This window comes from Pseudochaenichthys georgianus, chromosome 12 (assembly GCF_902827115.2).
Source record: "Pseudochaenichthys georgianus chromosome 12, fPseGeo1.2, whole genome shotgun sequence".
NCBI classification, from domain to species: domain Eukaryota; kingdom Metazoa; phylum Chordata; class Actinopteri; order Perciformes; family Channichthyidae; genus Pseudochaenichthys; species Pseudochaenichthys georgianus.
Genome location: NC_047514.1, coordinates 19,390,343 through 19,407,208, shown reverse-complemented (window position 1 = coordinate 19,407,208; position 16,866 = coordinate 19,390,343). Strand labels below are relative to the sequence as shown.

At 39.6% G+C, this 16,866-nt stretch overlaps 1 protein-coding gene across 7 annotated transcripts in view; it reads right to left on the bottom strand.

The window, feature by feature from the left end:
• Positions 1-16,866, bottom strand: part of mapk10 (mitogen-activated protein kinase 10) — a 48,469-nt gene that overhangs the window by 22,927 nt on the left and 8,676 nt on the right. For 4 of the 7 annotated variants that reach the window (XM_034095602.2, XM_034095606.2, XM_034095608.2 and 1 more), the window contains exons 2-9: positions 15,255-15,326; positions 13,842-14,011; positions 9,761-9,890; positions 9,221-9,279; positions 8,633-8,771; positions 6,998-7,163; positions 6,336-6,407; positions 2,797-2,979 (exon numbers count right to left, since the gene is read on the bottom strand). In XM_034095602.2, coding sequence (XP_033951493.1) covers positions 2,797-2,979; positions 6,336-6,407; positions 6,998-7,163; positions 8,633-8,771; positions 9,221-9,279; positions 9,761-9,890; positions 13,842-14,011; positions 15,255-15,326 — 991 coding nt within the window. Of the gene's footprint in view, positions 1-2,796; positions 2,980-4,314; positions 4,387-6,335; positions 6,408-6,997; positions 7,164-8,632; positions 8,772-9,220; positions 9,280-9,760; positions 9,891-13,841; positions 14,012-15,228; positions 15,327-16,866 lie in introns of all 7 variants that reach the window. The other 3 variants (XM_034095603.2, XM_034095604.2, XM_034095605.2) reach the window with 3 other exon arrangements.

The window sequence follows — 16,866 nt, the reverse complement described above, 5'->3', positions numbered from 1 at the left end:
GTATGTAGATAGTATAAGAAATGTGCAGAATATGACAGTTTAATGGTGGAGGTATACACACATATTGATAGATGTCTTGTAATGCACTGTTGAGGAACCTGCGACCCAAGTTTTTCATTCATTGCATAACTACACTGTAGTTGTGTATATGATATGTCAATAAACCTTTGAAAATCTTGAAATCTTGAAAGGGAAGTGCAAACTAGCCATTATATACAGTCTTTAATTAACTATTAGCAGAGAATAACTAGTATTGAATATGCTTTATAGGGATCTGCAGATTAATAATAATTCCTTACATTTATTATAGCTCTTTTTCAATGACTCAAAGCGCTTTACATATACACACATTAATCATACATGCAATGGTCAGAAACTGTGGACAATACCCACAGGAGCAAGTTCAGGTGAAGTGTCTTGCCCAAGGACACACCGGCTTTACAGACGCAGCAGCGGCGGGTTTCACCCCTTGATCATTGCACAGCGCACTGCACCACACCGTCCATCTTCACGCCTCGAGGTCATCGAGCCGCTTTTACAAGTATACATTGGTATTATACATGTACTGTGGACAATACCCACAGAAGCAAATCCGGGTGAAGTGTCTTGCCCAAGGACACAACTGCCTGACGCAGTGGCGGCAGGAGCGGGTTTCGAACTGGAGTTCCCCAGCACTCCCCCTTGATCTGATGATCGGATGCACAGACCACTGCGCCACCCTGTTTAGTCTTCTCAAGCACCAACTATCAAATATCTCGCCTGATTGTTGTCACTTGAAAATCACCTTCTCTGAGTTTTACTCGGGTGTAACTAAAGTCTGATTTAAGGGTTGTTTATATTTCACATCATTAATCAGAATCTGCAAAGTAACTAAAATAAATGTAGTGGAGTAAAAATACCAGGTTAACCTCTGAATTGTAGTGGAGTAGAATTACAAAGTAACAATGAGCTGTCATGTGGGTATATATTAATGCTGCTGCCCATTATGGATACAAGCTATTTTCACCCATTTATTAATTATATGGGGGGGGCTGGTCCCGTTCGAGTCCAGTTTTGGATAGTCTGCCGTGGTTTTGTTCCATTTCAAAGAGCTGTTTGACGCTCGACGTAACCTTGGTGCACTGCCACTCCAACATCCAATCCCAGAGCTTGAAGATTAATCACGGGGTTTGTCAAGCAACGGGACTGTAGTCCCAAACGATAGCAGAAGATTATGGGTAGTGTAATGTCTTCGGCCATCCTAAACTCCGAAATGTTTTTCGGATTTCATATCACATTAACACCATATCCCAACGTGCATTGCGGCTAAAACATCCAATCAGCGAGCTTAAACCATAGCTGAGGATCTTGGGTAATCAGGTCAGTGGCTGTGTATCGCAATGATGCTCGAAATGTCCCTTATACTGTAGGCCTACGTCTGTTTCCGGTTATTTTTATTTTGAAATTCAGTTCCTGACAGACGCCAAAAAAGCCAGAGATTATAGAATTAAACAAATAAATAAAAACAAGGATAATTGTGTGTTATTGTTGAGTAAATAACAGTGTGTTATTTAGAAAAGAATAACAAATTAGAAGGAAAAAAAGGATAAAAAAAAATACAGATTTCAGTATTTTGAGGCTCTGAGCCCCATTTATTTTCCTCGTGGATGGCAAAAAAAGTCCAACATTATATGATTTAAAATAAAAACAATTATCGTGGCTTGATATTGAGTAAGAACATGTTTTTATGAACCACACAGCTTCTGGTCTTCCAAGACCCGACTGGACAAAAAGACGTGTTGCAGGCACGAAACACACTACCAATAGAAATACATTGCTTTTAAAATTGTTCTGTGTGACACGAAAAAAAGGGGGAAATCGTGTTGGTGAACACTGATCAATAGATTATATGTCGTGACTATTTACACGAAATGCCGTGAGACTGGGTTGCTGTGTAACCGTACAGGTGTGCTTTAAGATAAAGGCTAACATTAGCATTGATGCTACACTAACCGTACAGCTGTGCTTAGTGCTTTAACAGGCTAACATTAGCATTGGTGCTACACTAACCATACAGCTGTACTTTAAGATTAAAGCTAACATGATGTTTTGCAGGTGTTTAGGTTTAGCATGTGGAAGATCTTATGTTTAGCATGTGGAAGATCTTAGTCTAGCATGTTAGCATGCTCAAATATGCTAATTAGCAGTTACCATAAGGTATGGCTAGGGCGGGAATTTACATTTCAGTCATAAACCGAAGTTTTGGTTAAATTGATATGCTGACCTTATGACCTGTTCATAGATAGATAGATAGATAGATAGATAGATGGATAGAGATGTGCTATAAAGCGCTGCTCTAATTTATTGAAACATTAAATGGACTGGCATTATATTTCTGTTATAATTTATAGCAGGCCATTGCGATTTTAACAGGCCTGCCCATGTGTGGTGTAAGCAGTAAAACATGCTTTCACAGTTCCCCTGCTAGAACATAACTGTGTCCCTCACATGATGATTTTGTGTAAATGTGGGATAAATATGGTAAATATGGGAGATAAACTTTACATCTTATGTGCTAGGGCTTCAGTAGTTAACAAATATTTGGCATCATAAAAAATCCTACGAGTGATTTTACGATGTATGTTATTTCTTTCTATGGTGAACTCCTCCTAAATAATTGTATATAATGCAAGATAATTCAATACAAATAATCAAACAAATTGATTAAAATGACATGCATGACAACAATACATGATAAACATATCAATGCAATCTGATAACATGGCTAGAATACAGTTGATTTATGACATTTCTCACCTTTGAGTTTGTTGTTCTCAGAGTCAGCAGGGAAAAGGCAGTCGGGGAAGAGCTTGGGAAAGGTGAGACCTGCATATTTTGGCCGGTTCTCGACGTAGTTCCTCACTGTGGGCTGGAGCTTCTTCATGAACTCTGGTAGTGGTGTTCCCAGCTGCTCGATCACCTTGTTCCACTGGTCGATGTCTGGTGTAGTGGGTCAGGGTTAAGGGAAGCACACATGGGAGACGCACTATCCTGTACTCCAGTGTCCACTCGGGTAAAACCTTCCAAACAATACTACAGAATATCGATTTAGAAAAAAACACTAATATTTTGATTTTCTCAAATATTGAAATTATGGACTTGTGATAATGGAAATGGTGTGTTCAAATCAAATTTAAACACATAAATATAAAACTAAGTATCATCAGCAAAAATACGAGTTAGACATACCTAAAAGCATGATCATCAGGTTCCACCAAGTATTTTTGTCAGATTACAAAACAGTCCTATCCAACCCTCAGACAACAAAGTGCAGTTTTTCTTATTGAATTGAGGAAATTGTAGGCTTTAGTGTGTTTCAAGCAATGTTTACTGCAACTCAAATCCAGCTCCAGAGAGATAAGTCTGTGTCTTGATGAAAATACTTTGTCTATATTTCCCTACCTAAAAAGAAAAACGTAGTCATACAGTATAACAATTATCCTGCTTATGAACCTCCTGACCACAATATATACAGTGTGAATTTTAATTAACAAGAGCCATGTAGCATGTGGCTGTGTTCTGTGGGGAGTGTCGGATTGGGTTTCCCCTCCTTTCTGGCAGCAAATACTTCCTCTCTTATTCTAAATGACCCGCTCCCCTCTCCTGGTTCTCACACAGGCTGCCAGAGGAGGCAGGGAGCTGCCAGAGCGACCAGAAATCCCCGTTACTTCATCTTGCTGGAACTTTTTGTCTCCATTGCAAATTGGCCATGATCCACCAAGTGCTCAGAGAGACAATTATTTTCATCCACCAAGGTTCTTATCCATGGCTCTTTAGCAAGTTGTTGGATAAAGCTGTCCCGATAACTTCTGTTGGATGATAAATTGTCTCAGATATAATTGTAATAAATGATACTATTCTCCTTTTAAGATCATTTTATGCCACTGATATATGTTAATATAATAGCACAATCCTCAGTCAAATCAAGTGTCTCAGGCTCTGTTAACAAAAATCTATAAAGTCTGCGCCCCAATCATATAATGGTAGTGAAACATTCTGCTAATTGTAACAACACCCTTAAACATAAGTGATGATATCGAGTTCTGAAAATATTATGAAGACCTTTTGTTTTATTCCAGCTAGAGGTGTATCTCCTCAGCATGTCGTTGCCAAAAAGCATGACGCTCCACTCTGTGTGCTTTTAATAACTGGATTCAGGACATCACACACCTGAACGCACCTGAAAGCAATGCTCTCAAGTAACTGCTGTTTTTTTATGATATTCAGGTTTACATGATAAACAGAGAGAGGGAGTGGCGAAGGTCAGAAGGATACGGTCCGTCCCAGGGAACAGCACTGTCCCTCTTATCACCTCTCCAAAGATGCAGCCGACTGACCACATGTCCACTGGGGTCGCACACACACCAACACACAGGCACATGCACATGCACAAGCAAACACACACACACACACACACACACACACACACGCTCGCATTACCGTCATCTATTAAAAATCACATAACACTTCTACCTCCTACACTTGTTAAACACAAAACCAATTCCCAAATGTTTACCCTGTATGCCTGTGTCTATTTTTCCTGTGAAACGTGAAGATATTGTTGATGACTCATCTTGAGCTCATTGGGTGTTAAATCAATTTATCCCGTCAAATTAGATTTGGAGAGGGGTCCACCTGTAATTTTTGTTTTACTGAGATACACCATTACGGAAGCTAGAGACAACCTAACTTCCATTTTACTACATGACAATTTATAAAGTAACAACAAATAAAAGTGCAATCATTCCTAAATGAAAATATGCAGTACATGTCATCACATGTCACACCAGTATTCCCTTTCTATATTTGTGCAACATGTAAGCCAAACAGAGCATTTTGTTTATCATCAATCCTTAGCTACCTATTTAACACACTGTTTTATTAAATGGCCTTTGAACACAGTTACCCTGCGGCTCGCTGTGCTGTGACCTGCGACAGGCGGCTTTTCTTTATCACCATTTGACAGGTAGGTGCCGATAATTTCAGCCAGGTCAATACTTAAAGTCGAATAGTCCATGAAGTTAATTAAGATGAGAAACGACGGGGTACCAGTCCAGAAACTAATCTATAAGCAGCACATTAACAAAAGCCATTGACGTACAGTAAGAAAGGATGAAGTGTTAGGTGATAAGAGTCCCAGAGACAGAAGGAGGGAGATAGTGCAGAGCTCATTGCAGGGGTTTTCTAGTTCTCCAGAGCATTAATCTTTCAGGGAATGCACACTCAGGGATGGAGAGACAGCAGTATTAGGCACAAGCACCTGCAGACACACACAGTTTATCTGCTGCTTAGCATTTACAGTGCAATCCTCTTTTAACCAATGAGGTAGGAGATATTTTACATGTTCGTTATTGTCAACGAATCCCATGGAAACACTAAAGTCCTTTATAAATTATTTGTACCTTGTAAAATCTGTATTAAGACTTTACCATCATGGCATTTGTCTCATTTGTTTAGCTAACATGCTAATAGTCAACCTTTCAACTTTCCTCACACCACCAATGAGTTTGATCAAGCTGCTACTAACGGATGCTCAAAATGAATACATAATCCTTCATTATTAATTTACTGAATTTTTAATAACTGTGTCTGACTCACATGTGTGGGCACACTCAGATGGCAAGATGTACTTCACACACGTGCACAAACTCAGCAGGGGGACTTTTGATCCATATCCATCCTAATGAAAGAAGTCATCTGAAGGATGCAATTACAGCCCCTCGCTGCAGGAGGACACACCGGGTATCCCTCACTGAAACACTCTAAATAGCCCACACTTAAATATTTAGAGAAAGAGCTCCATATTTTTGAACTGAGAGATTGAATAACGCTTAAGATGCAGACATTGTCACCTGAGAACAATTATATATGATGCTTGTGTTAGGGTCTTCTTGCAGGTTAAATTAAAAGTGTTAAAAGAGGTTCAGTGGACATTTTAATGGAGATTTGTTATAAAGGCAGCAACATTATTTAGTTCACCTCATTAACATACAGGGAACATTAATAATGGAACTAAAGCAAAAAATTACCATGTGAAGCATGTCACACTGTATGAAATAAATATCTACATATATCATAAGAATAATTGTCAACCTGACTATAGGTATTATTCCCTTTAAGCTCTCCAATCAATTGACTTTAAGAGTGTTTAAATGGGCAGATCTTGAGTCGTACACTTGCAGCCGAGTGCAGAGTTCTACAATAAAAACAAAGAGTGATCTTATTAATTCTCTATTATATACAGCAGGCAGTAACCTAAATACAGAAATGGTGTTACCATCAGATAACAAGGATACAGTCCCGCCCAGGGAAGAGGATTTTGTGGCGCACCATTTCTCCCATAATGCACCCCACCGACCATAAATCCACTGCACGAAAAGAGGTGACAGTAAGACGAAGCGGGAGCAAAAGAAAAGAGAGGAAGGCAAAGGTTAGTGTTAGACACATTAAGCTTTCTGGGAGAAGCAACAGTAAGTAGCCGCCAGTCAGCGAAGGAGAAATAATTAGTCAGAAGCTGGTTACATAGAGAAAAACTCAAACGAGAAAAGTAATAGACAGAGAGCAGAAGAGGAGAATGACTAAACTAGCGGCAGGAAAATCAGAGCCTTGGAGCTTACAGACTTCTATGTGTTGGAGGAAAGCTGCTAATGAGTCATAGCTTAGTCTGATATTCAACCACATGTCTGCTGTTCTAGAGGCTTTTAATCAGTGACTCGCTGCCAACACTTCATTTCATTGAAGTTCATTTGTAAATTGCGCGGGTTAGGATTTGTTTGTCAATTTGAATAAGAAACATACATGTGAGATCCTGAATGGCTTTTGATAAAAAACAAACAAACATGATGTTCATATAAGCTTCAATAAACTATTTTAGTGAGGTAGTGTATCAGCAAATATTGCTAGTGCTATCCTTTCAATATCTCTGAATTTCATCCACTCATTCACGATGAATGCTCACCGTTCTCTTTGTATCCCATGCCCAGGATCACCTCTGGGGCTCTGTAGTATCTGGTCACCACATAGGGGGTCATCATGAAGCTGGTGCCTGCGGTCCTGGCCAAACCAAAGTCCAGGATCTTCAGGGTGCAGTCTGACTTCACCACTATATTGCTTGGTTTGAGATCCTAAAGATGGGAATAGACTGATTTGAGAAACTGTGTATACATAGGTCATTTACTAACCTTATATTCATAGACAAGTTTGAATTATTACTGTTATTTGACTTGTTTATTATGTAAGGAGTATTGCATGTGGTTTAAAAAAATAAGTTGTATTAACAGCTATGTTTGTTTTTGTTATTAATCTATTAAAGGGGCAATATATGTGATACATTTGATTACACGGGGTACCCCAGGGCTCTGTGCTTGGCCCCCTCCTGTTCTCCATTTACATGCTACCCCTCGGCCAGATCATCCGACATCATGGACTCAATTTCCACTGCTACGCTGATGATACCCAATTGTATCTCAGCACCACTCCATCCTCCCAGCTCCCCCCTCAGTCTCTCATCAACTGCCTGCATGACATCAAAACATGGATGTCTTCCAACTATCTTAAGCTGAACAGCAATAAAACAGAGCTCATGGTTGTGGCACCCAAGGCCCTGCTCCAGAAGGTTGGTGATTTCGTCCTTGAGGCTGCTCCATCTCCCCATCTCCTGAAGCCCGCAACCTGGGTGTCATCCTTGACTCCACCCTTTTCTTCCATTCCCACGTAAAATCTGTGACCAAATCGGCCTTTTACCACCTAAGGAACATTGCCAGACTCCGACCGTCACTCTCAGAGTCGGTTGCCGAAACCCTGGTGCATGCGTTTGTCACCACCCGCTTGGACTACTGCAATGGTGTCCTGTTCGGGGTTCCCAACAAAACCCCGGACAGGCTCCAGTATGTCCAAAACTGTGCTGCTAGCGTACTCACGCACACAAAGCCGTGGCAACACATCACTCCCACCCTCATCCACCTCCACTGGTTGCCAGTCAAGTCCCGCATCACCTACAAAGTCCTCCTCCTTACCTACAAGTCCCTCCATGCCCTTGCCCCCCAGTACCTATCGGACATCCTTCACCCACATGCCCCACCCCGGAACCTGCGGTCTTCAGACTCTGGCCTGCTCACCACCCCCCGCACCAAACTGCGAACCTTCGGGGACAGAGCCTTCAGTGTGGCAGCCCCACCCTCTGGAACGCTCTCCCTGCGGAGATTCGCAACATCCCCACACTTGACGCCTTCAAAAGGGCCCTCAAGTCCCATCTGTTTGCCAAGGCTTTCGGCCCCTAATCGATCTGTTGTTTGTTTTGTCTGTCTGACTTTTGTTTTGTTATGTTTGTTTTTTTGCCCTACTACTTGTAAAGCAACCTTGGGTCCCTTGAAAAGCGCTATATAAATCAAAACTATTATTATTATTATTATTATTACATTTATATTGTCACTGAAGACCAAAGCACAAGGGGAAAAAAAACCTGTTTCCACTGTGCCACCTTATCCAAAGTGATGGCTACTGATGTTAAATTTAACATTTCTACCCAGAAACTTGTAAAAACAAACCATATTAAAGAGTTAAACAATTGAATGGAGGTGTCTTGCTCTCCTACCCTGTGAATGATGCCGGCTGAGTGCAGGTGTTTGATTCCACACAGCATCTGGTAGAGCAGGTAGGACATTCTCTCGTGGTCAAGCTCCATCTGAATCACCTGGCACAAGTTGGCATCCATCAGCTCCATCACTAGGTACCTGGGGGAAAGATTGCATGGATTCACAAGGGGTTTACGGACCTAACAGGCGAGTGACTGATGAGTTATATCACGAGTTATCCTTTAACTTAAATCATTTGAATTATAGCTCTAAGTGAAAGTGATAAACTGAGCATTCCTTTACCACATCTGGTGCCACAAAGACAAATCATTTGCAGTTCTGTTTACAGAGACATTGTTCTAAACTCTAACACAATCTCATGTATCATTCATTATGAACAGGACACCTCTATCAGCCTCTGGTTACTCCTACAGTACTTTCACTCCAGAGGTTATGTTCCAACAACTGCAGGTGTGAAGGGGCAATGAGCAAATCAGTCCCTTTCTACTCTCTGTAATTTGAGTAACAATATGACAGGAACATAGGCATCTTTTCTTTTCCTGTGACATGGAAATATAATCATGCATAGAAGGATGTAGTATACTCACACATCCTGGAAGTCCTCTAATGATTTCTGTTGTGTGAAGACATTTAATAAACTGATAATCTGAAAGAGAGAAGAGCATGGAGAGGGTCACCGTAAAGCAGTTTCAGTAAATGTACAAAATCGATGTTAGCAGGGAATGTGGAGACAAGTATTAAAGACCCCGAAGAAGGACACTGCTGAGTAAGAGATAGAGTAGACCGAAGAAGTGAATTGGAACAAAAGAGTGGGGATAAATGTGTAGGAGGGGAAGAAGACAAAAAAAAAAGCTCAAACTGTGGCACTGGAGATTACATTCTTGCCTTGGAGAGCTCTCTGTTTCACTCTCCTGCCAGTTTGGTACATTTCTGGAGGCATCAAATTTAACACGGTCGTAATGTTGCAGTCTCTTGTCTCAGTTTTGTGGCGAAGGGATTTATCATGAACCAAAAATAGACACTGAGTGGGGTATAGTCTAAAACTGTGCCTCATCCTGACAATAGAGACATTGTCATCCTTCCTGCATCCGTCCCCATCCCCATTACCCCTCAGCTGAATCACTTACATTTTTGTGATTGACACATTTCATGAGCACCAACTCCCGGTAGGCCCTCTTTGCGTGGGTCTGGTTCTGGAAGGGTCTGCTCAACTTCTTGATGGCTACATTTCTGTCCAGGACAGCATCGTAGCCCGCACTGCAGAAGAGATAAAATAGAGGACAATGGAACCATTTTCCTTTTGTGTTTATGGTTGGATGAATCACAATACTGTGGCAATCAACACGGAATGTCATTGGACACAAACAAAATAATTATTTCTGACAGCTCCAAAAACGAAAAAAGACTGAAAAATAAAATAAAAAATATTTGTTTAAAAACAATTATGCGGTATGGTCTTGTCAGTAACAGATACACCTTAAAATCAGGTTCAATGTGGCTGATAGGCTGTTGTGAGCAAAAAACACAAGCATTTTTTTAGCGATTAGAAAACAATTCTAGCAAAATAAGCTAAGTCATGGTAGTTAAACAATGTGTGGTATAAAAGGCTAGCAGTGGGAGCAGCCATCTTGAAAATGTGCAGTAATGCTCCCAAGTCATGTTATTTACATTCTGCCAACATTGCGTGAATGCAAGCGGCAGTAAAAAACCCAGGAAGTCACTGTGACCTGCCAAGAAATAGTGACCTTTGGACCGAGCTGGGCTAGCTGCTCCCAGCTAAGTTAAACGCCACAAACTTTAAATGTAATATACAGATAGGAGAGGAGTATAACTGTTATCATAGTACAACCTCCTGACATTTGTATTGTTTTGTGCAAATTAAATGTGTTCCTAGAGAGCTGGTGTGCATAATTGCTATATTTGGACACAGCCAAGCTGGCTACTAAGCCCTGTTTCCAGTCTTTATTCTAAAACTAAGATAACCGGCTACTGGCAGAGGCTTACAGCACAGATTGAAAAATGGCATTGACCTTCTCATCTAATTATTAGCATTAAAGCAGATAAGAGGATTTCCAAAAATGTAAAACTATTCCTTTAATTCCAGGTACAACCATTAAAATGCTACCATAAAACCTGACTTTACCTACTTCTAATTATCAGCATGAAATATCAGATTACACTTGATTATAATATGAAAACATGTTTGATACTGTTGTATTATGAACAATGAAGAGTACACTGCAGTGAAACAAAGGAGGACACTTAAGATGGCTTCTTTTTCCACATAGTGGCTCAACCCATTTTGGAGGTCATTACTGCAAAGTGAATTCTTTGCAGACTCGACACAATCCCAGCCCCTGGGATCATTTGGGATTTTGTCTCTTAGTCTAGATGTATGTTTGCTTTCAATGAAAAGCAGACAAGAAAAAGCCACAATAAAGATGCCATTCACATCACATTCTCAGCTGAATCTTAAACTGACACACATTGACTCTCAGTGCTGTATGCAGGCTCACTGCATCAAGTCGACGCTGTGTGTGGGTTTGTGGATGGATGGGATACAAGTATGGTTCATCATGTCTCTGGAGACTGCAAGCCAGGGATGTTGTGTGACCATGGAAACAGTGAATCCTTCATAAAAGCATTGATCCAATAGGGATTGGGGCCTGTCATCACGTTTCTTGCTGAGTGAAAGATGATGTCATGACAAGCTAAACTAAAGCCTTCATCCCTCTTGAGATTGCTTGGAAAGCTCAGTCTGACCGAGCACAAAAGTCACAAGGGCAGAGATGTGCACAGATTGGTAAAAGTGTAACGTCATTACCATGTTCTCAGGCTTTAAGGGGCAAGAACCCCCTGATTGCAATCAGAATTACTCACTCTCTGCTTTTTTATATTCTAATTTACATACAAGCTGTTGTGCTGCACATGTATGTTGGTAGAACAACTGTTTAAATCAGACAGATGTTCATGTAGATGAGATTATGACATCCACTCTGGGATTATGCTGACAATAATGCACAGTTGGATTAGATTGGATTGGATATACTTTATTAATCCCCGTGGGGAAATTGTTTCTCTGCATTTGACCCATCCTAGTGTTAGGAGCAGTGGGCTGCCATTTTGAACAGCGCCCGGGGAGCAGTGTAGGAAACGGTGCCTTGCTCAGGGACACCTCGGTAGCACTTGGTTTTGCCGGGACTTGAACTGCCAAGCCAAGTCCCTATCGACTTCGCCACCACCGCCCCAAAACAGTTGGCAAGTCGCTCTAATTATGTTATCATCCTGTCATAATAAAATCATTCTTCTAACATTAATATACATGTCACAGCGTTGTGCTATACTGTTGACACAGATGAGATCATTTCAATGTGTGTCACATTTGATCTCTATATCCAGAATAATATGACATCATTATTTGGGGGTTTTATGTGGTTTGGATCGTGGTAATGCCTTCACCAGATGACACCAGATGACAGCTGTAGGCAGGAACAAGCGGAGCAACTTAAATTAGATTTGCACTTTCTCCCTGCCATCCATCTCTACAATATCCTTCAATTGGGCACAATCCCAGCATTAGCAGTAACAGCCTGCCCAAGCTCCTTTGCAAATGCACAAAATTGCTTTGGAGCGGAAGGAGAGAAGGGCTGAGGGCATGGGAAGCAAAGAATGGACAATAAAAGAGAGCGAGTGGAGGGCAAGGGGGTTTAGACTGTTGAGAGCAGCAATTCTTCAAATACCATATAAGAAAGAAAGATATAAAACATGTCAACTTGGCTCATCCCAGGGAGCGTCTCTGAGGGACGTATATCAACACAGTGACACTGCATTAACATAAATACAATTTATAATAAATATGGATTTGTTTGGTCACTTGACAAAGACTGTGAGATTCCTTTAAGTGGAGACATGGCAGTGGTTCGCTGCATTCTGACAGGGCATGTGAGATGAATTACAATGACTATGAGCTCTCTGCAATCCGGATTAAGGACTCACCCGTTCTGTAAAACCGTTATAGCCAACGCATCCTTATTCTATCCAACATTTATCATCAGCTCAGTCAATCCAAATTGTGTGGCCAACCACTTCACATGTAAGACTACATTTTGCCAAAAATCCTGATTCAACTAATAAATATAGTAATTTTTGTAGTTTTTTCTTTTTGTCGCTGCTTTTAATTGAACTGTTCATATTTTAGACTGCACTGTAACTTTTATCCATGTATTTTTTTCTTTTAATGTTTATTTTATTAGCTTTTCTTTTTAATGACTGATTTTAAATGCCATTTTCTTAATGTCTTTCATTTTTTGTAAAGCACTTTGAATTGCCTTGTGTTGAAAAGTGCTATATAAATAAACTTGCCTTGCCTAATATTTTACAGCTTCTACTGATAAACAATGCTCATATTTGGACACTTTCTTAATAAAGAAGCAATAATGGACCTTCATTTGCACCACATGTTGTTGTTTGCTTTTACATTTCCATCCTTCTTACCTTCTAAAGCCTAATATAAAATACATTCATAAACTATTGAATTGGTATAATAGGAAGACACAGGTGCGCTTCTCAGTTAGGTATGCTGTGACAACATGTCAGTCACTTGCAAATACATTTCTCCAAAATTAAAGGAGGAAGATCTTTTACTCATTACTTGCCACAATTGATCCTTATTTCTTTAGGGACACAAACATGTTTATAAGTAATCACACTCTGGTTTAGTTAAAGCTTAATCAATACTTAATTACACATGTTTTCACAGAAATAATAGAAAATGTTGACAAAGTTTAAAAGAAAATTGTCATCGGATTTGTTCTTTTAAAGCAAACTCTATCTGTTTGCCCGGCTTAATGTTGGGCTGACCACAACAATTCTGTCAAAATGGATCCCAAGGCTGCATGCTGTGCAGATGTTATGTTTGGTCATGCATAATGGAGACACAGCAGGATGTTGTAGAGCACTGAAGAGCACTGACTTTCTGATTGCCCAATTAAATTAAAAAAGTAAAATAATTGTGTTCAGCCCTTTACTCACACAACAGTGATTATCCTCCCTTAACAATCTCCCACAGCAATAAACGACAACACAATTAGAAATACAACAACCAGCTAAATGGGATAATCACACATTGAATACTAATTAAAAAACACATCAAATAGCGTGATATGATGTATAAGAGGACATTAAGGTAACACACTGTTGAGCACTTACCAGACGATTCCCTGAGCTCCAGAGCCGATGGGCTTTAAATTCTGGTAACGTTTTAAAACTGTGAAGGTGGAGTCTCCCACTTCCACACTGTAGAACTGGTTGTCCACTTTGCTTTTGCTCATCTTGTAATGTTGGGCGATATATGACACATCCACTTGTTTTCCAAAACCCTGCATAAATAAAACACAACAAAAAGTATGTTGTTAGTTATGTTATATAAGATGTATGTGTTTACTTACCTGGCAAGCAAAAAATCTGCAATAACAGTAACAGTAAAAGGTCATTCTTATTGTGCATTTTATGTCAATAGATTATTATTTTTAAAATCATTAACCATCCAAAAATCAATCAATGTGTATCTAGCTGCGTCTCTAATATTGACTCTTTCTTTTGCTTTAAATGTGTGTATATTGGTATTTAAGTGTGTGTTTGGGGATATTTGGTTAACGGGGAAGGTAGAATAAACAGGACAGGACACACAGTACAGGCCAGTTTACACTGTCTGAAATGTAAACTCTACATGTTATGACATTAGTGGCACTAACTGTATTCACCAGACTCAGGACATTATTATTTCATAAATCTGCACACAATAATAATCAGGCTGTAATTACTTGGGCAGAGCAGTGGAACAAACGGTGCCACAACTATCAGTTAATTACAGACTTAGTAATTACACTGCTCACAAACAAAACAAAGCTGTGTGTATTGCGGTGTATTACTGAGGGGCACACGTTTGAAACACTTCCTAGAAATGCAATGAAAAATGTATATATTTGATTTAATACATTTTAATTGAACATTGTATCCATGGTATCCAATCCTCTGATCTGGTTATTTCAGTACATGCAGCCCTTGCTATATAGCCATCTATAGTGGCTATTAAACATGTACTCATGCACGTGTAGAACAGACACCACATGCCAAGTTCATCATTTTAGCTAAAGTAAAATAGCCTGTAGCCAAACATGCAGTTCTCACACATGCAGACTTGTGATATAAACTCATTGTCAGGAAATTAAACCCGTAGGAGTTTCACATTTAAAAGGAGACAGGCGCTTAAGCATTATTTTGTCTTTCAGTGGCAGATAAACCCTTTTATTCTTAGCTTGTCGTGAATTCATTTTTAACACCATAAGGCTACAAACTCTTCACCTAAAAATGTTTTTGTCGCAAGCTATTTAAACAATAGCTTCCAATTAATTAGTTGAAATCATTTTGAGCTTCAGGGTTATCCACCGTTATATCTTTACTGTTGAATACATGTTGTTAAAAACATCTTTACTCAAACGGTTCCTTTGGATATCTCAATTCTAAATACAGAAACACAACAATACCACAACATACAGAACAATGAAGGGGAAATGGAAGGGAATGAGTACTGTACCTTGTTTACCTGTAAGGAACACACACCTGACAAAAGGCTATCTTCACATCCAGGATTGGTTGGCTGCAGTTGAATAAGAAATGTCTGCTCATAAATACCTGTAACACACAAACAGAGGAGAGCCAGAGTTAGGGAGTGAGTCATGCGGACATATATGTAGCCTGCAATTTGATCAGAAGGAATGAAACTGATCCTAAATATAAAGCGTACTGATGGTACATTCAATCACATCTGGATTTATCTTTTATTGCTGACAACAACAACAACACATAATATATAAAATATAAGAAATCAGTTTGATTTATCATGGTCTTGGTCGAGCATTGTGTGGAATAGTTGTTTGGGCCCTTGTTCTTCCATCGCTCCATGTTTTCTCTCTACTCTGTCCCCATCATTCTCAATGAAAGTGAGAAAAACAACATGTTGTCCCTACCCACTCCTCTATTCGAGTAACAAGAACAGACCAATATGATCCAATCTTCATCAGAGTACAATGCACCACAATGACTAATGTCTTTGTGTTTCAAGGTACCGGTTTGACGTGAGTTGAAAAAAGACCTGAATACAGATGGTGTTGTCGAGGAGAAAGCGAGTAAGGTTGTGGGTGTTAATGACTGACTGGCACGCTGAAGCCTTATATTTCTGCTGTCCCTCTTTATTTGCACAAGGCTGATATCATAATAGCTTTAAAGCTAATTATTTTTGCCAAAAAGGTTGGAACCTTAAAACCGATTAATCCCTTAGTGCACACACACGTGTAAATGTCCTCAGTGTATTTTGGTTATATATGAAGTAAATCAAAGTTATTAAATCAATAAGATTTGTTATGCAACTGATTTATGAATGTTTTTTTTATCTTAAAACTACAAACACATATACATATTCTTCAGGCAACAACCTCAATAATATACATGTCTCATCTTCTTTGATATTGACCTTGACAGTAAACTACTATAACTTCTCAAACCAGGTCAAGTTAATTCAGACACTGAGGAGATAATGCATTCAGTTTCACATGGTTATCTTTAATAGCACTATCATACATGAAGCAAGATTTCAAAAAGCGTGTGCCATCAGGCATTGCATTAGTTAGGAACCTTACAGACACTTGGACTCAAAAGAAAGTTTGTTTAAAAAAAGTCTTTACTTTGGAAAAGTATAAAGCTCAAACAAAAAATCACTCCTGAGAGGCAAAACGTAGCAAAGCAAATTACAAACTAAATAAACTTGACTATGGTCACAAAGTACATTAATCTCTTGGCGAGACAAGCTGGCTCTCTTAATGGCACAAGGCACAAGACGAACTGGCACAGGACAAAGGGAGACAGGACTATTTATACATGAGGTAAGGGGGAACAGGTGGAAACAATCAGGGGCGGGGCAGACGCTGACGATGGCGGGAAAACACACAAAGGGAGGAAGTAAAGGGACCTGAAATGAGAGACAAGAGGTAAGTACAAAATAAAACAGGAAGTGCAATGACAGGACTAGACAGGTGAACAAAAAGACTTGACTAAACATAAATCTAACCTGGGTTATGAACTAAACGTGAAACAATAACATGAACCTGATTAACATGACATGAACAATTTAGCAGACATGACGGGATGTTACAGCATTTGCATAAAAGTAGGGTAG